At 47.2% G+C, this 24,808-nt stretch overlaps 1 protein-coding gene across 1 annotated transcript in view; it reads left to right on the top strand.

The window, feature by feature from the left end:
- LOC144180244 (solute carrier family 41 member 3-like) overlaps positions 1–24,808 on the top strand; it is a 36,701-nt gene that overhangs the window by 9,790 nt on the left and 2,103 nt on the right. Inside the window, exons 3-7 of the mRNA XM_077708624.1 lie at positions 2,921–3,089; positions 5,072–5,218; positions 7,594–7,729; positions 8,303–8,376; positions 21,325–21,605. Coding sequence (XP_077564750.1) covers positions 2,921–3,089; positions 5,072–5,218; positions 7,594–7,729; positions 8,303–8,376; positions 21,325–21,605 — 807 coding nt within the window. The remainder of the gene's footprint in view (positions 1–2,920; positions 3,090–5,071; positions 5,219–7,593; positions 7,730–8,302; positions 8,377–21,324; positions 21,606–24,808) is intronic.

Here is a 24,808-nt window from a genome sequence, read left to right on the forward strand (position 1 = left end):
TGCTCGGCGGCTTCTACCGTACGAGAAGGACCTGGTGGGGTTTTTAAAGACGATAGTCTTTCTTGGGCTACTTACACGCAGAAATTTAGGTCTGCTTCACGCCTGTCTGTCTGTCTGTCCCTTGATTCAGCAACCCGGCCAAAAGTTTGAAGTATTCAAAAACAGAAAGTTTAGGTAGGAAAGACCTTTCCAAGCCTTTAAACCTTGTAAAACTCCTCATGCTGGTAAACACTGTAAAGGAAAAAGGTCAATTAGTGGTAGTGTAGCGTTTTTTTATTGAAACTAGATGCGGGCTTGATATTTGCGACAGCAAATACTAAAATCCTCGTTGAAACAGTATTGTGACCCGCAACTAAAAAGAAAATCTCGCGCCCGAACCTAGACTTCCTGGCGCCATTTCAGTTAGGTCCAACAGTTACAAAAGGTGAACGGAAAGTTTGACATCCACCTCAATGCAGCCGTACGACCACGAAGGAAAGCTATACAGCTTCCTTTGGTCATTACAGCTTCCTTTGTTGTCGTACGGCTGCATTGAGGTGGATATCAAACTTTCCTTCACAGAAACTTACTCCAGCTTGGGAATTTCCCCTAACTCTGGTCGTTTAGTAACAAAAGGTGTGTCCTGCACACGCCGCTCGAGATGACGGGCCAGAGCACTCACAGTGTCGACCCGTTGCGAAGGGCGTGACTGATAAATCATGATCTTAATCAGCGGGAAAATTAAATTGACTCGAGATAATCTCCACCGTGTTTGTTTTTAGGAGGAGCGAGACCGTAGGGGTTTATCATTAGGGCTGCGAGAGGACAGAGAAGGGGCATTTACGTGGCATGGGTAGCAGAAGACTGTCGTCTTCCGACGACATTTCCCGCGAAGGGAGCGCGCCATTTTTTAACTGGGCTAGCAGCGGCAAAACCGGGCGACGTTGTTCTCTGTTGTCCGTATGAAGCCTCGGCGAAAACGGGAAAGTGCACTCACTGGCTGGAAAAGTGGAGTAGAGGTGGGAGAGAGTTGACGCGGTGCGTTCAAACAATACTTGCGTTCTCACCTCTTACTTCTTTTTATTTCTTATAAACATACTGTCCAGCCAGTTTTACCTTTCTGGTACAAAATTAGTCTTTCCTTTAATTGTGTACGCCGCAGAAATATTTTACATATCTCCCGTCGTGTATGTTGAAATTCGCGGGGAATAAGTAAGAAGCGCTTGGTTTCGGTTTTTCCTTTCAGGCAAACCTCGGAAATCTGAATAGGGTTGCAGACCAGTTGCCAATGATATTTGCAAACATAGCCCTTCTCCAGGTAAGCCCCTCGATGTCATTTGCCACAGTAGGGCCTTAAGGCAGAGTATAGTCGAATACAAAACATATCAAATATCAGGATTCATATTCTGGCATGATTGCACCTGGGCAAATACATTGAGCTTTGCTTCAACTTTTCAGCACCGCTGTATGCTCTATGGGAGTTTATGTTGCTCGTTCACGATAGCAATGGATAACGCCTTCCATATTGCGCCATTTAGAAGCTTGCAGGGTTGCTGACTTGTTGCTGACACGTGCATAAAAAGCACCCCCCCCCCTTTTTTTTTTTTCATCTTGACCACCTGGTAGAGTTCGGCTCTGGGAGAATGAACGGTCACGCATCTATAAGCTTCAAGAGGCGTGTGGATGGGCAATGCCCTCTACGAATTTCCAGTTGATGTCGGCGTGGGTCGCGAGTACATGGTCACTTCGACGCCCCCCCCCCCCCCTCCGCCTCCCCTCTTCCTTCTTACTCTTCTTGGTTACCGTCACAAGCGAACTTCGGAGAGATCGCGCATCGACGGGGGAACGGCAAAGAGTTGGGAGTTCACGGGGCGCCTCCCCGCAGATTTGCGGCCGCCTCCGTCGGACGTTTTTGAAGTCACAGTGTCGTTCCATAGTCTTGCAGATTCCAGATGCTAATGTGCACTAGTACAACACACATCTAACGTAACCGCAAAATTACTTAGAAGTGAACATATTTTTTTCTGTTAATATTTTAATAGCGAAGCTGTCTAGCAAGTCGTAATGTTTTGTGTCAGCAGTTAAAAATACTTCAAAAATTCGGAGCGCGCGCCCGTCACTGCGTGACACGCAGCGATCTTCCGGCAATTAAAAAAACCAAGAAAATGCGGAGCGCTCGTGTGTGCGTGGCTCGCAGCGACCGCCCAGCGTCCCCTGCGCACGTTTGTCAAGCCAAGCATACCCGCTTAGGGAGGTTGGCTAAGATTGGCAAAAAAAAAAAGAAAAAACTCCAGCGTTCGCCGCAATCGTGGCAACACTTGCACGGATCGTGAAATACACGCCATAGCGTACCTCCCTCCAAGGTGATGCCCAATAATTATCACTTCCAAAAAAAAAATGAAGGAAGCTCGCACTTGGAGCAACAATGGTGGATTAAAGGTCGCTGCGGCAACGAAGAAGCAAATCGGCCAACAGTCGTGGAATTCAACCGTCGCAATGCTCGTGAAGAGTGCGTGCAGCTTCTCTACGTTCAACTCTTGCTCGTTAGAGTGAGCTTCCTTCATTTTTTAATGTTACGGTGAATTACAATTATCAACCAAGTTTTGCAGTTCTTGCGCTGGCTTAAGATGTTACGGATGGTTCCAACTTCATGCTTATCAGTGGACATGTTTAGCTACAAATGTAAACTAAAAAATGAAATTATCCTTCTGGATAGCGTTTTTTTTTTTTTGCACGCACTGTACCATTTGCTTAATTCGCCCATACTGTTTGAAGGGGAAAAGAACCACAGCGCTGACCGATTAGGATAGACACTCAATTCTTGTTTACTTTTAACGATAGGGAAAAGCAGGCGACCAGCATTGTCCAACACCCGGTCATTTTTTGCATCACATTTTACCCATTTTTCACATTTTTCACATCATTTGCACATCGACCACAGCCATCCTATGCAATCAATGCGCAGTGCCAGTCGACGGTGGCCTCTACGGTCGCCTGTGTGTTCGCCGTCTTCAAGGGCGTCGTACTCGAGGAAACGTTTGAAATGTCGCACATAGGAATCATCTTTGCTGGGTCCCTGGCTGCGGTGAACACGGCCAGCTTCTTCCTTAGTAAGTGGACCTGAAGGCTGTTCCAAATGCCAAAGACCGCGCATTGTGGTCATAATGTCGTCACGCGTCAGCATCTAATGGGTATGCCATGAATAACATTTGAGGAATTTTTTTCCCGAAAGGTCCCATAACTTACCGCGGATATTTTCAGGTTATTCTTTCAAGATGCCAGGATTAGTTTAAGGTCTGCTGCGAATTCGCTTGTCTTCTTTTGCCCCGTCCCTGTACCCCTAATCTTCTTTTAAGCTTGAGAAAGGATGCACTTGGATAAGGAGCAAGAACGCCTCTATCGACACCTAAACTCTTCCGCAGCGATCTGATTTGGCAAAGATATGTGTACGCCAAATTTCACTCCTTTCGTGCTGTGCTGTCTGTGGCTCAGACCAAAGAATTTATCGGGCTCAACTGAATTTGTTAGATGGAGTTAAGTATGCACTTTTTCCCAAGACAACTGTCGGTAATTATTCATCTGCGCTGACAGGCTTCCAAATATGGCTTCCTCCTTTTCATAAATTGTGTGCGGATCTCTTAAGGTTGAGTCAGAAAGTGAGTCCCGTAAAAAGTGCACAGGAAGGGCACTGTTAGAGGTGCATCTACCTTGGCCACTGACAGCGGAATGAAGAACTATGGATCCTTGAAACGAGTCAGAATGAGTGTTTACGTACAGCTACATGAATAGCGTAGACAGGCAGCGGCGAAAGAGGACTGGAAGACTATGAAATGCGTCCAATACAGTGAAGGAGCAATGACAGCTTAGATAACATAGAAATAGGCAAAATAGATAGAGGCTAATAAGTGAAGGAAAATATAAATCCAGGCGCCCCTATCAGTGTACATTTGGAAGAAAAGCTTTGCAATAACTTAAGCGCGAAGCCGTTGAGGTTGCTTCAGAAGGAAGATATTTGTACGGAAGTATGTTACAAATGATGGCGCCTGAGTTACCATTTGAAAAAAAAACGGGTGTACACATTTTGTGGTAATGGGACAGTATCAGTCCAAAACCATCTGAGAGAGATACCCGCGTACCCGAAGTCCGGTGGTTTAAGCGTAGTACACAAAACGTAAGATGAGAATTCGTGAAAGTAACTAAAAGGGACTGCAATGCAGGTGGAGATAAAAAGAGGTCAATCCAACGTAGAACTATCAGTACCAGTTAAAAATTTTACTTGGAACCTGTCGGTAAAAGAAGCGATGAAATTGGAGGGGTAGTAAAGTAGCGATGCATTAGCTTGGATGCTAATATGTCAGAAGCCACCATCGAGATGCGAAACGATACCAAAGCAACCATCGAGATGAACGACGGCGCGAAATCGCTAATGACCCTCCTCTGGAAGCTCTTGCTTGAAACGTCGCCCCTCGCATGCGGCTGAGAAGCGAAATAGTCTGCTATCCCATCGCGGTTCGGCTATCGAGCACAGCTTTCAATATGTTTTTACCACGTTACAGGTTGTTACACCGGCTGTTCAATCACCATAGTTTATTTAACGCCAGTGATGAACAGTTATTTCACCCACCATAAATATCCTCTATGTGCACCGTGTTTTGTCTCATATTAAATACGTATTGGTAGTGTAACTATGTAGGAGTGAATTGAATTAGCGTCTTCAGTGGTTTTATTTTCTGTCTGTTTTGTTTCTTTAAAACATTTTTGTAAAATAAAAAATAAGAAACACGTTTTTTTTTCATTACATTTGTCCAAACAGGTAAGAAATTTGTACCCTTAACCCGTTGCAAGGCAGTGCCCTTAATTTACGCGCGTGTATCTCACTCACCGTGTGAGTAAATTTGGTGAATGGCGGCGTGGCTGTGGGACGAAAACCATCCCGTAACGACTGCTACTCCTTAAGATAATATACTCACGCGTTCCGGAAACATCAAACAAAAGGGCTCAACCGTCGTCAACAGACGTCAACGTGACGTTTCCAACGTCTTTTGTAGTAGAGACACCACACAAGTCTGAGCTAAAGCATTGGCGATCGCAGGCTGCGTGATGTCCACGGTGGTGGTGGTGGCCACCAAGTGCCACAAGAACCCGGACAACATCGCCCCGGCCATCGCCGCCTCATTCGGGGACCTCACCACCCTGTTCCTCCTCTCGCATTTAGCCTCGTTTTTCCTGGACCACCCGTGTACGTTCACCACACCTTACACTTGCCGTACGCTGGGTGCTGTTGCACACACGACGTAGTAGTTAGTCAGCCGCTGGCCTAGGAAGGTGCTGATTTTATTTATTTATTTATTTATTTATTTATTTATTTATTTATTTATTTATTTATTTATTTATTTATTTATTTATTTATTTATTTATTTATTTATTTATTTATTTATTTATTTATTTATTTATTTATTTATTTATTTATTTATTTATTTATTTATTTATTTATTTATTTATTTATTTATTTATTTATTTATTTATTTATTTATTTATTTATTTATTTATTTATTTATTTATTTATTTATTTATTTATTTATTTATTTATTTATTTATTTATTTATTTATTTATTTATTTATTTATTTATTTATTTAACACTCTATGGGGCTATTCAACAGTTAAAGAGAGAACAGGGTGCAAAAATCAAAAAACAATAATAAGCGAGTAATGGCCGGAAATGGCAGTCTTTTGTTATAAGCCAAAAAGTGCGGTTTTGAAAGTCGTATTATCTCTGATTGCGACAGCAGAAGCCGGAGGGCGGTTCCAGTCACTATTGGTTCTTAGCACCAAAACAAAATCACAAAAAATGTTAATTCTGCATTGGGGTATGCCAACGCTAAATGGTGATCTATGCTAGATGATAGTTCAGTAAAATATGCTGTTGGGCTATTTGGTGCATATTGCTTCAAGAAAATAGCGCCAGAAACCACGGCAGAAAAAACGAAGTACGACGAGACAGAAGCGCATCTGTCTCGTCGTTCGTTTTTTCTCTCGTGGTTTTTAGCGCTCTTTTTCTTGAAACGAGATGATATGTAGCGAGGACTGTTGAAAAGGGTTTTTTGTAAGCCTAAATTTGTATTCAAAAATTCAAAACGAGAATAATTTGAAAGTATAAGTCGTGCTGCAAAATTATGGAGTGGTTCGAACATGAAAATTAGTTGGTGCATCCTAAACTAATGAGGCGTATTCTACTTTTGACCGCACTAGTGTTTTGTAAAACAGCAGTTTTAGGGAGTTTGGTGCAATACAAAAGTTTTGACGAAGGAAACGAATCATCCAGTTAGCATTGTTTGTAATGTGCTGAATTTGAGTATGCCTAGTAAGGTCACTTGTAATGTAGGCACCAAGGAATTTATAACTCTGGAGGGGGGTAAGGGTAATTCATTCAGAAAAAAGCTAGATCCTAGGTATTAGCCTTCCGTGAAGTTCTCATTGATTCGCAATGTTAGTATCAAGTTTCCACGTCCAGTGGTCCCACCATGTAAAGCTTGGAGGCAAAAACTATCGGTGAAGTTAGTAATGTTTCGGTATATCACGCAATCGTCGGCAAACAGCGGTATGGAAGAAGAAAGAGACTCAGAAAGGTCATTAATATATACTATAAAAAGAAGAGGTACTACAATTGACCCCTGTGGCACACCAGATGTCACTGGGTTAAGGTCGCATTCGTAATCATTCACATATTGGGTACCTTTATGTGGTAAGCATTCAATTAATTTTAGCACATTTGGATCTAGGTGAAGTTTGTTTAAAGACAAGCAGTTGATGGGACATGGTGTCAACAGCTTTCGCGAAATCGATAAACATACCGTCAGCAAGGAGTGAATGATCTAATGCGGAAATAGGTCATTGGTAAATGTTATTAATTTGGTTTCGCAGGAATTATATTTACGAAACCCGTGTTGGTGTGGGTAGAAGGAGTTAGATTCAAACAAACTAATAAGGTATGTTTTCGAGGAGTTCGCACCTAACAGAAGTTAGATTAATTGTTCTATAGTTAAAGGGAGAAGGAATATCACTAGAATTCTCCACTGGGACTACCTTGCCGCTGCTCCAGTCGGAAAGAAGGGTGCCGATTCGCGAAGACTAAAAATATATAACACAAGCTGATGGATGAGTATGCTTCAGTGCTTGCTAGAAACTTGTGTTTAATTATGTCGATACCCGAGGAGGATAAGAGATTGGTGTTACGAAGAAAGTTAGCATTACCATCTGCATCAATTGTAATAGCATTAATTTATTCCAAGAGTACAGTGCAAGTGAAGAAACTGTGGTTGGTGTAGTATCTGTAGACGGCAGTGGAACTGTTTAAGAACGGCGCAACAGTGGGAATGGGGTGTATGAATAAACATTAGGGGAATGTAAAAAACATTGTTTTCATTCCATGGGCTTTGTTGTCGAGAAGAATGTACCGGCACTAACTGTTACTTGCTTTACTCACTGTCTTTTCTCACGTCACGCTGGAACTAAACAAAATCATAAGCCGTTTCGTGACCACCGAAGCTGGCGTAAAAAAAGATACCATCTGAACAACCACAGGGTTTGTACATGTTCATTTGCAACCTGTGCAGATATTGCCCCTGTGGTGATCATCCTGATCGTCGCGTCGTTGCCGCTATGGATCATGCTGGCCAGGAGAAACACTATATCCAGGGAGGTGCTGCGGGTCGGCTGGTTCCCCATCATCATCGCGCTCACGGCCTCCAGGTGAATACATGGTGCCTGGGCAGAGTCCCCGCCTGCCGGTGGCGGCTTAGCATGGCTGCTCAAATATGTGTCGCAGTGGTTGGCCCAGGGGCCGCTGTATGGGCATGCTCGTTTTGTTTCGTCTACTCCCTAAATCGATAATGTCATGGCGGCGCTGCCGGTATTTTAAGGGGTGCCAAGACGAACGGTACCGTAGCTAGAAATGAAGACGGAGACGGAGCTCGTAACAAAAGTAACCTTCATCTGCACGGCCAGTTGACGAGGCGATACAAAATAATGTGCGGTCTGAGCACTTCTACGACCAGAAATCCCCTGAGATCGTTGTTTCGTTAAGCCAGCCACCGATGGCTCTTATAATTGTCACCAAATATTGTGTCAAGAAGCACCTTCTAACATCACCAGGAACTGCCTCCAAAAGCGCCAAACATTGCTCAGTGCTGTTAAAAACAGCCGTTTCGAGTATCGACATCCGCGAAATTGGAACGAGCTTTCGCTAATGCGGTTTCGCACGAAAGCACAACTGTTTCCGTAGCAGCGTTCCCTGCATGAACTTATTTCACCTCTTGCTTTCAGCTTTGGCGGCTACATCCTCGACTACGCGATCATCCGCTATCCGCCGATCGGCTTGCACCTTTCCTCCGTCAATGGTAAGACGCCCGAGCTTCTCGACGTGATCGATAATTGTCAAAGGGGGAAGGGCGAATGTTGCTTTATTGCCTTTTTAGAAAAATAATGCTGGTAAACATCAGGGGCTGAACATAGGACACCGCCGCCCCCTGAGCAGCAGGTAATGAATAATGGGCTGAGCCCACAGCTCGCCGCTCAGCCCTCGGTTAAAACGTAGCACTTCTGGGGTTCTATTCCAGAAGGCCCGAGTTTGAGCGAAATTCAGGCAAGGCGGAGCTGTGGTGACAATAATATGTCGGGACAGGGTTAAAACGCATTAAAAATGCGATTCGTGCTATTTGCTGATTACTGAGGTGACGTAATCGGTCCAGGGCAGCGCGCACCAAGGATGCGCCACTAGGGCATGGCGCAACTTTTAGTGCTTTCTCTCGCTCCACTGATGCACTGGTTGCTACTGCGGGCACGCCAATCCAATTACTTCTTTTTTTTGTACTTTTACTTTATTAATCTGTATTTCACTACAAAGTCCATTTTGTGCTTTATTTCATGCGTTCATATAATCTTTTTGTTTTGAATTTCTCGTCCTAAAAAGTAGTTTCTGCCGTTGGGTGCACACGACGCAATCACGTGACTATGGCCGACTAGCAAAAAAAGAAAGCGGGTGATGAAAGCCCGCCACATTCAAAACAGTTGCTGCTCGAAACTCTCCGATTTTCGACACAAAATTTCCTCGGCGCGGTTCAGTCTTCTTACGCACTTTTAAGGCGAAACCCCGGTGACACGTATTAGCAACATCTTTTTTAATTTACTGTACCTGCGCCTTTTTCCTCGCTTTCGTTTCTTTTTCTATTAGCACGGATTACTTTAAACGGCTTTTTTTTTCTGCTCTTGCGTGTTTGCGTCAGTTTCTTCTCTTTCATTTGTTCGTCTTAGTGTGCAAGCAGACTGGAACACGCCACAGCCTCCCTAGAATCGGGGTTCTGCGAGGGTGGTGTCCACCTCTCTTACTCCCGTGACATCACGTTCAGGCTTTACGCTGCACGCACTATTCTACAACTGTTACTGTTCGAATCCACTGTGTTACGAATTTTGCGAACCGGGCACGTTAGTTCCTCAAAGGCCCAAATTCCGGGCCCGTCCCCCAAGTGGCCAGGTGTTAAGAAGGAAGGAATAGCAACAAGAAAAACAACTTTTAAGGTTTGTTTGCTTTATTTCATTTTGCTCTTCACCGCTCTTGTTCGAAGAAGCTCTCCACAGTCGTTTTTTTGTTCTTAGAGTTCAATACCCTCACAACCCTCTCTTCCTTCGCGCCCTTCCCACTCCCGCTTACCCTCCCACTGGCGTCACGCGGTTGCTTTAATTCTTAGCTCTCCCCTTTACTGGATTTTCATGCTCTGCTTCCTGCCACACGACGATGACGCTGAACAAAACCCGTTGAAAGGTGTTAAGATCGCCTCTCACAATAAGCGTGCCCCGTTGATTGTACTGTAGAGAGGATAATGAAAACATGCAACAGGCCATCAAACTATCGGGGTATTTGCAGTACCAGCATCGACCATGTGGAAGAGGAAGGCAGGATTATGCCCAATCCTAACACGGGGATATGCGCCAAAGACGTGCCAGGGGAAGAAGAAGAACCCCACAATGTGCATGCGTGAGAAACGAGCTAGGTTGTCTCAACGCTCGGATCTGCATTCATATCGGCTTCACCCCTGCGAATACACCACCTCAACCGACTATCGGTGCGTCGACTGTCTCCTTGACATCATATGTAATACGTATAAGCTATCCTGTCAGTAACGTTTTCACAAGAAATGCGCGCTACGCAACCCCTCGAGGGAGACTGTCCGCCGGATTGATGATAAACAAAACGCACGGTCATGCAACGCTCGTTGGAAACTGCTTTGCGAGCAGACGATAACTGAAGCGCACGCTCCGGCTGCAGACGGATAGACGTGCGGTAGGATCCTGCAGAAGCTATGTCCGCCAAACCACCTAAAAGAAAGGCGAAGTCTGCAAAACACGTCTCCACTGATTATATTGCGCACACACCCGCTGACAGTCGACTGGTGACGGTCGATGGTGCGGTCGCCACCAACGCTTCTGTAAAAGCTGCCCGCAGCGTAAAACCGCAGCGCACATTACACTTGCTCCTCGACGGTCATGGAGCTAAAGCCGTTTCTAGGTCGTCGCAAACGGGGGTCGGTCTCCAGACGACTACACAACTAATGCAAAGCACTTTTCGGGAGAAAGAAACGGGCTCGAAATTCCTATTTTATTTCAAATACCTGTCGGGGCAGAAATATGCATGCTACGGAGAACATAAATATAAAACACGCCGCAGCAGCGGCCACCACGGGCGTCCCGAGTTCAACTCGGCCGTGAAAAACCATGCCCGAGTTTCCTCCGAGTTCTAATCCAGATCCTTCGGGGGCGCGGCGTAATAACCGAAGCCACACCCACCCATGGCGCCCACTTTGTGTGGGCGTAGCATCGTAGCCACGAAGTCGTCATTTCATGCCCGCTAGCAGTGACAAGATCTTAGCACAAAACAAAAATGAAGTCCCCAGGCCACCGTCAGCCAACGTTGCCACAGTCGCGGGTGTGTACGGTCCAAACTAGAGTTCACTATTGTACAAGCCGACAGGAGAGGCAAAAACGACACGATTCCCCCATGTGAGCCTTCTTCATACACCGTGAAAGCATAGTCGATGACTAATGACACAACTTCAACGCCTAAAACGCACTCGCCAATTGTCAAACGCACTCTTCAATTGACAAGGGACGATTTCTGATAAGCGCCCGCCGTGCACACTCAAGCAAGCCGTAAACAAAAGCCACGTTTGATGGTCGGGAGCACGGCGCGTTCCATTCGCTACAGTGGACCCGTTTGATTATTTGCTTTGCGCTTGCGCAGAGCTGCACTGGTACTGCCCTCAGGCCACGTTGCAACATAATTCAGTCGAAGAACAGAACACCGAGAAAAACGGACCGCCCCTTACCGGGCGTGGCCAACAGCCACGCTGGGGATTTCAAAGTAGCAGTGGTGTTATCTCAAAGTGACCAGACGTCCCGATTTAGGCGTGACACGTCCCGGTTTTGCATCTGTGGTCCCGCTATCCCGCAGCCTGCTTGTGGGACGGCGTTTTGTCCCGCTTTCAGTCGGCAATATCGAAAACGGGCATCAAGCCCAGTATCACTAATGAAAAGCTGGAGGAATGAAAGAGCCGAAAGAAAGTGTTTGAGGAACTTCAAGGAAAGAGTGCATGCGATGGAACTAAGCAAGAAAGTTCTGTGTGTTCCTTGCTCAGACCGAGTGTCTGAGTTGTTTTGTTTAAGTTACAGTTTACCGACAATCCGTTCAGCACATCCTTCTGCGTTTGACGAACGCTGGGTGGACGTGCTCCAGCACTTATTTATTTATTCACCTAATAACGCATCATTGCTCGACGAACAAAGGCCGAGAGAACTACCAAACTATTATCTTCCAGTTAAAACAAAATTTCACTGAGCCGTAGTCTCCCTTCAAGCTATGTGCTAAGTTCTTCCTTACACCACCCCTTCCCCCCCCCCCCCCCTCCGTCCCGCTTTGGGATCCGAGGAATATGGTCACTTTAGGTTATCTAGTTTATGCTCGGGAACGAGTATTGGAGAGCGATTGCAGAGGGTGCTGCATGCGGAAGATAGCACACGCCGTACTTTATCAACGTAAGCGGCGCCAACACAGCGCGCTGAATATGCAAGGCGTGCTGCGCGCGATTCCGGTGGTCTTGCTCAAGGTGTATCGAATGCTCCACTATTTCCGCTTTCATAACCCAAGCCGCTGGAAACTCGGGAGTAAGCGAACTCGGGCCTTCTGGAATAGCTCCCCTGGTCTGGTTTTATTTGCTCTGAAAATGTTTGCCCGAATATAGTTCCGTTTCGAGAAGTGCATTTTCCTTGCCAATGAAACCTATACGCGTAGAGGTGATTATGACGTGTATTTATGAATATCTTAATTAGTTCAGTTTCAAGAAGTTAAGCTCCGAGAAGTTTCAAGAAGTTCAATTTCGAGAACATACATGGATAGTGGTGATTGTAACGCGAATTTAAAATATCTTGCCGTCCAATCACTATCAATTTAACTTGGTCCTCGCAAATTGAAAAGGTTTATTCGTGTGCCCGTAGAAATTTAGGCTTCCTAAGGCACACCGCCAACAGCTCTCCCCCTAAACTAAACTCCTTGCATTCAACACGGTAGTCCCGCCTTATTTGGAATATGGAACTGAGGTTCGGGATCCACACACTGAAGAATTCGTTAACAATCCAGAAAGAAACCAAAGATAAGCCATTCATTTTATTTTTAGTCGCTTCGCCAGTCTGAGTTTTCGACAAAGATAATAGTTAATAACAAAATTCAACTTTAGTGTCTCGAAGAGAACTCGCAAGATCTAAATTTCTTTTTTACGTATCAAAGAAAAACATTATTATATATCTCTCACAAGTCCTCTGTCAGTTATCCTCGTCTCCTTCACTACGTCACCATTCCGACAGCTTCACGCCTATCTTTGCTCGTACTAACAACTTTAAGTATTTTTTTCTTCGCGTAATAACAAATTGGAACAAACTGCCGCATCATACTTTTGTGCTGAGAAAATTAGTTTGATTTGAATTTTGGGCCTCAATATGTTGTAGAACTTTCTGTTGTTTTGCCCTCCAGTATGATTATGTATTTGGTCATATTATTTTTATTGTAACATTTCCAACTCCAGCTGGGGCCGTATTTATGGCCTGCAGTATTTCATAAACAAAAAACAATAAAGAAGCATTGAAAGTTCGGTGACTTCGATGAAAATAAATAAAATACTACAAGCAAACTTTGTACTGAAAGTGTTCCCAACGTTTCGAAGCATACTCGGCTTCTTCCACTGGTGTAACCAATTGTGGCCACGCACAGGACGCGCATAAATCGGGCAAATAGCCTAAGAATGTTTAAAGGTGTTTAGTTGGCGCCACGGGCGACACGGCCAGGCCGTGAAAATCCGGGAAGTAGCCTTACAGCGTTTTCTACCAAATAATTTTGAAGACTTCAGCTTTTCTTCTGTTAAAAACCTTCTCGGATACTGAGTAATAAAGCGAAGCTGTACCTGTTGCTCTCGAGTCCTTTCGAGGGGCTTCTGCTGCTGGTGCTCTTCCCTGGCCGAATGCTCCGCTGGGTGCCTTACGGCTGCTCCTCGCCCGTCGCCCAGGGGGGGCGAAAATGAATCACGGCCGCGCTAAAGCGGAGCGTTGCGTGCGCCCCCGCTCAAGCCCGGCCATGAAGGAGCATTCCTGGTTCTCAAAAAGCCACCAAATGGCGCGTTCGTCTCTCCTCCCGTAAAGAGCCTACATGTGTGTGGACGGAGGCGCGCACATGTAGGCTCCCTATCCTGCCGCCGGCGCTCCCCCGCCGCTGCCGCATCGGCAGATCGTTATAGCCGCAGAGCTTAAAACTGGCGTTCGAATAAAGCTGAAGGAGCGCGTGAACAAGCGCCACAAAAATTACTCAAAAACGTTCCCGCAGCGTCCAGGACATCCAGGCCCGAAAGAAGTGCCACGCAGGAGAGGAATATATGCCCTAGCAGCGAAACGTGACGCAGACCGTGGTTGTATGTTGGGTATGCTGGCTCCAAGGCGTGAGTCAAGGCAAGTACGTCTGGGGGCAAAGAAAGAGGACCAGCGTCGTGAGAAGTTGGCCCAGAAGCGGCAAGCGGAACAAAAAGGCTACACGCACTTTCATCTAAGCCCTGCTTTCCTATGAAAATCACCCATATCAAAGAAGTCACAGCCGAACTACAGCGGTCTTCCCCACAGCACACTTGACGAGCCCATCTCTATGAAAGAATTGAAGGAAGCGCTAGCCACCACAAATAAGAACAGTGCACCAGGAGCCGACTCTATAACTTACAAAGCCACCCGCCGCGGTGGCTCAGTGGTTAAGGCGTTTCGCTGCTGAGCACGAGGTCGCGGGTTCGATTCCCGGCCGCGGCGGCCGCTTTTCTGATGGAGGCGAAAAGCAAAAACGCCCGTGTGTACGAGATTTCGGCGCACGTTAAAGATCCCCAGGTGGTCAAAATTAATCCGGAGCCCTCCACTACGGCGCGCCTCATCGCCTGCGTTGCGTCGGCGCGTTAAACCCCCACAATCAATCAACTTACAAAGCCCTGGCCATATTGAAGACGCCGGCCTTGAATCACTCCTCCACCCCATGAACAAAGCCTGGGAACAAGGTTCACATTCAAGTGTTACTTTTATCCAGAATAAAGGCAAACTACTCAACATCGAAAACCGGAGACCCGTATCCCTTACTTCTTGTGTTGGCACGTTATTGGAGAAAATTATCCAAACCCAACAATAAAGCTTCCTTGAAGATACAGGGCAATTTTCGTACAACATGGTTGGCTTCCGCCCACATTTACTTACCACCCAGGACGTCCTCCTCCGACTAAAAGAATACATATTTGACAAGACCATCCGGAGCACTCAGAGGGTTTATTAGCACTGGACCTAAAAGGCCCCGTTGATAACATGCGCCATCAGGGGATACTTGTTACACTCCACAGCACTGACTGCGGTGAGCGCGCCTATTACTACATTCGCTCATTTTTAACACGACGCACAGCACAAATCAAGATAGGTGATTTGGAGTCGGACACCTTCCTGATCGGTGACAGGGGCACCCTGCAGGGGTGGTCCTCTGTACACTCCTCTTTAATCTGACTATTTTGCACCTACCGCAGAAACTACAAGACATCGTACGCCTTAAAGTAGCCTTCGATGCAGATAACAATACCTTATAAACCCCCAAACAGGACGCTGTGGGCAAGCTACAAGATACACTCCAAGAAGCTGCAGAGATATTTACCAAACACGCGCGTCTCATGGGCCTCAAATGTGCACCTCAGAATACAGAACTACTATTTATGAAGAGAAGCAATTCTCAAGACCCCGCAATCCAACAAGTCTACTTCACCATCGAAGACCAAAAGGTGTGCCCTACGTGCAAGCTAGTCCGGATTCTGGGTCTCCACATTCAAGCCAACAACTAATGTACCCATCAGATCAACCTAATCAAGCATTACTAGACCAACTAGGTCACATGGTCCGGAGAGTTACCACTAGACATCCTTCGAGGAGGGAAGCAGACACCCTCCGCCTGGTACAAGCCTTCGCCATTTCTCGCGTAGTCCACGTGGCTCGCTATATGAATATTTTAAAAGCTGAGCAAGCCCGACAGAAAACTCTACTCCGGAAAGCTACAAAAACGGCCCTGCATGTTCCAGACTCGGCATCCACGCAGAGACTTATGGAGATAGACGCCAACACTCTAGCAGATTTGGTTGAGGCTCACCACAGCAACTAACTGGTTAGACTTGGTAAACACCCTTAGAAAGACCATCCTTACTCAACTCAACCTCAACCACATCTACGTTGGTGAAGCGCTCAGGAAAATACCCCTTTCCTGGAGGTCCCTCATCTACGGCCGCCCAATACCGAAAGCCTTTCACCCAACGAAGCACAATGGCAGGTGAGAAGCACGTGCCAAAGCACTCAGCAAGATGCTTCAGTACATAGCCCCTCGCAGAATAGCTTACACAGACGCAGCCCTGGCCTGTGCAGGTGAAGGGATAGCCGTGGCATGTACTGGGGACGACAACTGGAAAGTCGCTTCTTTTCGCACCACTATCGGAGAAGAAATTCCGATTGGAGAGCAGGTGGCCAATGCTCTCGCCATTATCCAGCACCCCCGTTACATTTGCACAGACTCCCAAGACGCCTGACGTGCCCACCTACGTAGTCATATTTGACCTGATGCTCATCACCTTCTCCACACCCACCAACTTCCTGAACGGAAGGGGACCTTCAGCATCATCTGGACTCTGTCCAATACTGAGACCGAAGGTAGGTGTAATGCCCGAGACCATCACTTGGCACGAGAAGAAATTGCCGGTGCCATGGTTTCGGGGGACGAAGATCCGGAAGAGCGTCTGGACACACCTGCCCCCCTCACCACCTTTAAGTGCATCACAAACTACTATCGGGAGCAACGGCGCACTCTACCACCACATCATCATTTGCTTGACAAGGTGGAGCAAGTCAAGTGGCGTCTGCTCCAGAGCAATACCTACCCAACATCATCCAGAATGCAACCGCTCTACCCCGACTCTACTCCTCACCCGCATGTCCCAACTGCCAACAGGCCGGGGAACCATCTACCACATGGTCATTGCCTGACCTAACCATCCAACACTTCTAGACGCCACGCGACTGAGAAACCACCCCAACACCTGGGAAACGGCCTTCAGGACCTCGGGCGCGGAGGGTCAGCGCCAGCTGATGTCCTTAGCGGATGAGGCGAGCAGGATCAACGGGACCCCGGATGTAGGGACCAGCTCAGGATGAGCCCGCGAAGTTTTATGTATCAGCACAAGGAATCAGTGTCGTGAGGCTGCGGGCGCTTTGTATATACCTCACGGTATACGTGCGGCGACGAGCGACGGGGAGAACGACGAAACCGACGAGTGTTGCACACTTGCGACGAGCGGTAGCCAGCAGACACAACAAGCTCCTCCAGGTTTCGCATGCCCTCATGTAGAGCGGTGACGTCGTCGGATACCGGTGAGCGCAAGGTGGTTTGTGCCGCCACGGTGGTATGTTCGGAAGATCGAGCGGATTCAACCGTGGATGGAGACGAATGTAATGTGGCGTCTTCCATTACTTTGTCGGCATGCGCGGCCAATTGTGACAAGGGGAGGTCAGAGGCCGTCGCGAGGATCATCTGCACAGACGAGGGAAGACGCTGCAGGAAAAGTTCCTTCAGCAAGCTGGAGTCCGTGGCAGGTGTGTCGCCAAGCAGGATTTGCAGTTGGCGAAGGAGCTGCGAAGGTCTACGATTACCCAACGCCTCTGCAGAAAGCAGCCGCTGGAAACGCTGCCGTTCCGAAGGCCTCGAGCGGCTCAAAATGGCAGCCTTTAATGTGTCTAAGGGTTTGTGGTAGGTGGGTTTGCGGGGATGTCGCGAACTTCGACCGCGATCTCAATAGGTAGATGGCTGAAGCGGGTCTCTTGCGACGTGATGTGGCTCACTCGGAAACCTGCCTCGGCTTGAAGGAACCACACGTCGGTGTGCTGAGCGCTGAAGGGGGAAACGGCAGGCGAGGGTGGAGATGCCATGTAAATAGGCAGCGGAGGGTGCAGAATTACCGCCGGTGTCGCGAGGCGGGTCCATTCTGGCTCCTTGACTCCGCTGCAGCGTTCGGGTCACCAATGTCAGGAACGCGACAGAGAGACGACCCGAGACACGTCTGAACGCTATGCCGTGCACACAAAAACTGGGGCCCCGTATTATTCCACACTCGTGGCGTTCGTGACTGCTTGCGCACAGGCAGCGCGCGGCCCGCACTCATCGCCTGTCGCTCAGCCCCCGCGCCATCGCTTTTGCACCGCCAGGCTGCAGCGCCGCCACAGCCTCAATGAATGAATGAATGAATGAATTTATTTAGAAGGGAGAGGTCGAACGCCTCGTGCAGGGGAAGGGGAGGAAGAGGAGGGGAAATAAACCAGCGGGGGGGATTGGGTTCAATCACAAAGCATGTCCGCCCCGCACACGGACCACTTGATTTAGGTCATTTTCACTACACCTGTACGTTCAGCAAATGCCCACAGCGTCAGTAAAGTTTCTTTCACGTCGCTCGAAGGCGTTATCCATTCTTGAAGGGAAGTGACGTGAGGAGGTAGACACCTACGCCGTTCCTCGGAGAGTCCGGCACAGTTCCAGAGAAGGTGTATGGTGGGTTGGTCGGCACTGCACAAGGGGCAGGGAAGGGTAGGAGGGGGAACAGGTGTGGAGCCATCTGGTCTTTTTCTGCCGAAACGTCGGTACCAGGTCCATCGGTCGCGGACGTCAGGAGTGACGGCTGTGCCGGAGCGGGCCTTGTGCAGAAGGACCTGAAGGCCTCGCGGGATGTCCTCTGGAACTGGTGGGTCTGGCCTTGGGGTCGTTTCCTTGAGGTGACGGCGTCGCCGCATTTTTCGGATACGGCGTTCGACGACTGGGCTGTTGAGGGCAGGTTCGGGAAGTGGGGCGGGCGTCGCACGAGAGTTCTGGGAGGTACGAAGTGACACAGATGCCATGCGATGGGCCGTCTCGTTCCCTGGGTTGGACTGGTGGCCGGGGGTCCATTCTATAAGAATTGTGGTGTCATTCATTTCGGCAAGGTTGTCGATGGTTCGTCTAATTGCATTGGAGATATAGTCATGCGGATCTGGAGAGTGCATTGTGCTGATTGCCTCTGCATTGTCAGTATATATGACGACTTTAGAGGGATTGTGTTTTGTCTTGATGGACGGGAGATCCCTCTTAAGTAGGGCGGTGGCCAGTAGAATGGCTTTAAGTTCCGCTGTAAATGGGTCGATTTCGGTTTTCGTAGAGAACGTCAAGTACTCTGTCAAGCTCGGATCGTTGACGTGGTGTATCGGTCGGATGCTAGTGCGGCATCAGTGTAGATGGCATATGTGCCTGGTTCTAGTAGGTGCTGGAAGCGAGATAGGGTGTTTCTTTGATGCTTGTGCCTTTTGCGCTCTTTTGTCGACCTTGGTTTGTGATTTACCGGTTGTGTCCATTGCCAAGGCGGGTTTCGGGTCAAAGAAGGGTCTGCTGACGGGCCAGGTGTAAAAGTTCGTGTCTCATCGTAGGCGATGAGATGACGGCCTTGAACGGTGAGTTCGCGACGGTCGGAATGGTTGTCGCGCGCTGCTTCCAGCGTTGTTTCAATTGGTGGCAGCGATGCAAAAGTATACAAGTCATTTAGCTTGGTGTGCCGAGGCAGTCCGGTGATGACGCGAAGCAGTTTGTGATGCAATGTTCGAACTTTATGTAATTGGGTTTGCGTCAGGTTGAAGCAGGTCCCGCCATATGTTAGCCGGGAAGTTAGAATGGCTCTACCGATGTTCCGGATGAGGGCGGTGCTTGCGCCACCGAATTTTGTGCCGATTCTTTGGATAAGGTGGGCTGTAGCATCCCAGCCCTGTCGGACCTGCTTGAGCCATTCTGTGGCGTTGCCTTTTTGACTGATAGGAACGCCGAGTAGGCGGATCCAACCTTGCGAGGACAGCGGAATATCTTGATTTTCAAGGTAAAGATGGACTTTTTGTCTTTCCTGTTCTTTGCCACCCAAAAGCAGTAGAGTGGACTTTTCCGGTGAGGGATGCATTCCTGCTGCCTGGATGGCGTTTTCTAGGGCAAAAAGGGCTGCTTGAAGGTCTATACATGCCTCCTCAGTGGTAGGATAATCGTCTCGCTCCGTCCACAGCGTGATATCATCCGCATAGACGGTGAGGCGCGCGCCGCTGGTTTTTTGTATGTCAATTGCCACCTTTCTCATCACCAAATTGAATAGCAGGGGTGATATTATGGAGCCTTGTGGTACTCCGCGATCATTGTAGTAGGTCTTCGGATCGTCGTTGCCCGTTCGGATCTCGAACGTTCTGTTTTCTAGAAAACTGGCAACGTAGTTGTACATCCTCTTGCCCGGATAATGGTTCTCGATTTCGGCCAGTAAAAGTATATTTCTCCTCCTCCTCCTGCACGGCCGTGCGGTCATTTGAAGCGGTGATACTTGAACGCCATCGTGCAGTTCAGGACACTGACAAATATAGAGATGTGAGCATCACTGAAGCTTAGCTTTACGTCGCTTCCCACATATGCGTGTTGTCAACCAATTTTCATCTATAGGAGGCTAACAAAATGACTGAGATTTTTATATTGCGCTTCGCACGGATATGTAATACATTCGCTCGTCTCGCTATTGAATTTCAGCTGTATAGGGATATTAGGATGACCTTGCGAAAGTAACGGACGTTCAGCGTTAGCTTCATGAGGTGACAATGCATCCATTGCTCAACACTAGACATTATTTTAAAATGATTTCCACACTTCCTCGCGCATGTGTTGCACTGAGTTTGGCGTTCGATGCGTCCTTGCTAAATCACAGCCGGTCCTACACGTTACAGACATCACCATACAGTCTCCAAATGGCTATTTAAAGAATGCATCTGTGGCGGGAAACTCCTGTCAAGGATACCACGCATAGCTTTTTTAACTATCACGCGTACACTATACTGAGGCTTCACAACGTGCCCTCGGCAATGTTGTCTTCCTCCCTTTAACGGGGTTTTCACGGCTACTCTTTCTACCGCGGGTAGGCTTTCTTAGTCCAAGGTGCCTTTTTGGAAGCTATAACGAAGGCTTCCTCGGCCTTAAACTCCAATTGCAACTGCGTCATTGCACTAGGGTCACCCTGGAATCCAAGGCTCCCTTACCCCACCGCAGCGACCTCCTGCTGACGTCTAAGGCGGAAAAAGCCTTGTTCATAGCTTTCCAATACGCCTGGACTCGGGATGATTCGAAAGATGAAGCTTCTTTCCTTTTCCTTCTGCACTGGTTATATAAACCTTTGACTGCAATATGAGCGCAATACATCACCGGTTAGAAGGGACGTTCATCACGACATTACCCTCCCATGATCGCCCTCATAACTTTTAACTGTGATTTTCTGATCAGTTTTTTTTATTATTTTTTATCTTCTTGGTTAATTTCTCGGAACATGTGTGCCACCGCAGTGTTAAATGTACAAACAATCTTATCACCGAGTTTTCGAGCTTTCGATTTTCACTGAAAGCGAACAGTGAGGTACTGCAGCAACTTCAGAATTATCAATTTCGTCTCTCTTTCACAATGTCAGCCAATCCCCGGCATCGAATAAAATGACGTCGTCTGTTAGGTGGTGCTAGGCTTAAAGAGCGGTAATGACGTTTCCCCAGGGCAGTGTGGGGTTAACAGCCGATATTGTGAACGTGCCTGGGCGACGAGGCAGTGTTGCCGAAGTGCGTCGATTCTTGAAGTTGACTTCGGAGTTATTTACACTTGTTGACACAAAACCTTTTCGCAGCGCTGGGAGGCAACCTGGCGTCTGTGTTCAGCTGCACCCTGTCCAGCTACTTGAACAAAGTGGTCAGCCTGGGGATCCTTCCCCCGGGTCAGGGCGTGTGCATCGGCCCTCTGGAGATTTACTACCGTGGAGGCCAGATGTCGAAGGTGGCCATCGTGCTGCTTGGTGTCGTGCTGCCGGGCCAGACGCTGTTCGTGGTGCTCGCCAAGGTGCTGCGCTTCGGATACGTGTCCATGAGCGCCACCTACTACACGCTCTACATGTGCGCCACGCTTGCACAGGTATATGCGATCTGTTCTCATACTGTGGACCTGCGAACAAACGCGACGTTTGATTAACTTTTATTTATCTGCGTGGCTTGATTACAGGGGCCTTTCTTTTCGCGCTGGAACGCTTAAGTTCTTATGCATTTTTTTATTTACAAATATTGCAACACAGTTATGACTGTACAGGAGTGGACGGGGGAAGAAATTACGAAGTTACACAAAACTTAAGGCAAAAAACTTAAAGTGCGAAACTCTCCAAATCTGTCAGATTGAGGTAGTAGGTGAGCATATTGAACATTTAGTTCAATATCCCGGGTCACTATTTGGCCTAAGTAGATATACTCACTTACCATTTCCACTGACTCGCCACCTATCTCAAACCGCTGGGCTCTCCCGAGGTTATTGAGCGTACCTTTAGTTTTCTGCATATTAGTTTTCATCCGCACAATTCTACCCTGCCTTTCCAGTGCTGTAATCATGCTTTGCAATTCGTCCCCCGAGTTACTTAGCAAGACAACGTCATCAGCAAATCTGAGGTTACTGAGGTATTCTCCATTAACCCTTACTCTCACCTGTTCCCAATCCAACGTTCTGAATACTTCTTGTAAGCATGCTGTGAATAACATTGGAGAGATTGTGTCTCCTTGTGTGACACCCTTCCTTATAGGTATTTTACTGCTCTCCATATGGAGGACGATGACAGCTGTAGAACCACTGTAGATATCCTCTAGTATGCTTACATAGTGCTCATCTACACCCTGTTTCCGTAATGCCTGAATGACTGCTGATGTTGCGACCTAGTCAAATGCTTTCTCATAACTTATGAAGGCTATATATAGGAGTTCAGTATACTCAGCGTACTATCACCTGATTGATCGTATGGATATGGTTCATTGTTTAATAGCCTTTACGGAACCCTGTTTGTTCATTAGGTTGACTGAAAAAAAAGGGGCAGAAATGCTGTTGTCGATTACCTTGGCAAGTACATTGTAGGCGACTAACAGTAAGCTGATCAGCCTTAATTTTTCAAGTCCTTCATGTCACCTTCCTTATGGATTCGATGATGATCACGTTTTTCCAAGATTCCGGTACACACGCGGTCATTACGCATTGCATATACATGTTTGCCAGTTGTTATAGTACAATTTGCGCACCATCCTTCAAGAGGTCGGCTGTTATCTGATCCTCACCAGGTGCTTTGCCCCCTGGCATTTATTTCAAAGCTTTCTCTACTTATTCTGTCGTTACTGGTGGGATTTCTATCTCCTCTGAACTACTTCCTCATTCGGTATTATCCTGGATGTCGCGGTTACAGCACAGATCTCTATAGAACACCTTTGGCTGCTGCAACTATTTTATCCGTATTTGTGATGACATTGCCTTGCTTGTCTTTAATTGCGTACATCTGATATTTCCCCATGACTGCACGCCTATTCACTGCTTTCAGGCTGCCTGCGTTCCTTACAGCATGCTCGATCCTCTCCATATTATACTTCCGTGTGTCAGCTGTCTTACGCTTATTCATTAACTTCGAAAGCTCCGCTGGTTCTATTTCGTCAGCTTAGGCGGGGACTGTCATGCTTTGCCTTTACTAAATAAATCTTTCGTCTTAAAGGATGCCATAATTATTCGGCAACGTTTAGGCATACTTCATAATTTGTAATCTCAATTGGCCCTTATTACATAAATTAACGAGCGATAACCTTGGGTAACTTCCCCACGGAAATAAGTGTTTCACGCCCCTACGGCCCATCCCTATTCGCTGTGGTCACATGCTTCGTACTATCGAACGTAAATAATGGCCTAATGCTTCCTTACTGTGGAACAACTATCTTGCTGATTTGCTGATCTCCCTGTAGAATGCCGGCATACGGATAGCATCAAGAAGAATTTTTATCAGAAACATGCAGTAAAGTTTGGCGGCAGCTTTTTAAATGCAGAGCATTTCAGTAACTCACGATGTCACCCGTGTTGACGTCCGTAGTCCGCACCCCTCCCTACTATATAAAAAAAAATACTATCCGGCGCCCGGTTTCGATCCCTCGACCCTGCGGGCGGAACGCAATGTACATGGTGCTCTACCCACTGCGCCACAAAGCCGACACAGAATGGGACGCTACGAACGCGCCTTATATTGTTGACTCATTCAAATTACTACTGACGAGCGCTCTCTCGTCAGCAATTGCCACAAGTGCAACAACATTAACGCAACGCAAACTACTTAACGTCGTGCGCCCCCGGCAATGCTCTGCATTTGATCGTGCCCCTCGCGAGGGGGATGTTTCACTGCGTCTTCTCTCGGTCGCGGAACCCGTGGCGCCATCTGGCGGAGGCGCGGCACAACTGGTAGCACTTTGAAAAGTTTCCCCGTCCTTCCTGCATTTGTCTGCTCAGTGATCTTTTCCTATATGTGATAACATTTTGATTACAACCTTAATTATCTACGTGGAGGCATAATTGACAGCCAGGTGATTCTTTTTATCATAACGGCTGAGCATCTGGGAGTTCGTTTTCTAAAAACATTTATGCAGTAACGGTAAACTTTCAAATGGTGATTGCTGAGTAATGTGCGCGTGGTTTTAGGGTTGCGTCTTTTTTCACACAGCCCCTTGAATTTTCCTCAGGGAAACTTCTCTCTCTAATATGCCCCCACATCTCTGCAAGTGCTCCTGAGGCATTTTACATACTACCAACACAAGTGAAGACACTGATTGTCCTGATCACCGAATCACGGAATGCCAGAAATCATAGTTTAATAAAGCGTTCACTCAAAAGCTGCCAAGATGTGTCAGCGTTTCTACTTTCTTGGTGTCTGATGCATAAATTTTATTTAGAATGAGGTCAGGGAATTTTGACCAGTTTCGTTGCCACCTTTTCCACAACACAGAAGTAAATAAACAAAGGAAGCAAGAAAATGAACATGTGATGTGAATGTCAAGTAATTATAATGTCCAAGCACGTACATTATTTTCAGTAATCATCGTACACCAAAAATAAATAGACGGACAACCAAAAACTGAAAAGACAACCTACCACTGAGCGCTATGCCAAGCCATGACAGATGTCAAACCTAGATATACACATTTTACTCGGTGATATAATCAGGGTTGTCGGTAAATATAAGGACATTCGTTAAAAACAGAAACCACCTGGACATAGAGCGAGACTGACTCCCGCTTACAAATTGAAGTAATTTTAAATAAGTTTTTAAACATGTA

This window comes from Haemaphysalis longicornis, unplaced genomic scaffold (assembly GCF_048455015.1).
Source record: "Haemaphysalis longicornis isolate Haplotype H1 unplaced genomic scaffold, Haemaphysalis longicornis Haplotype H1 scaffold_4, whole genome shotgun sequence".
Lineage (NCBI taxonomy): Eukaryota > Metazoa > Arthropoda > Arachnida > Ixodida > Ixodidae > Haemaphysalis > Haemaphysalis longicornis.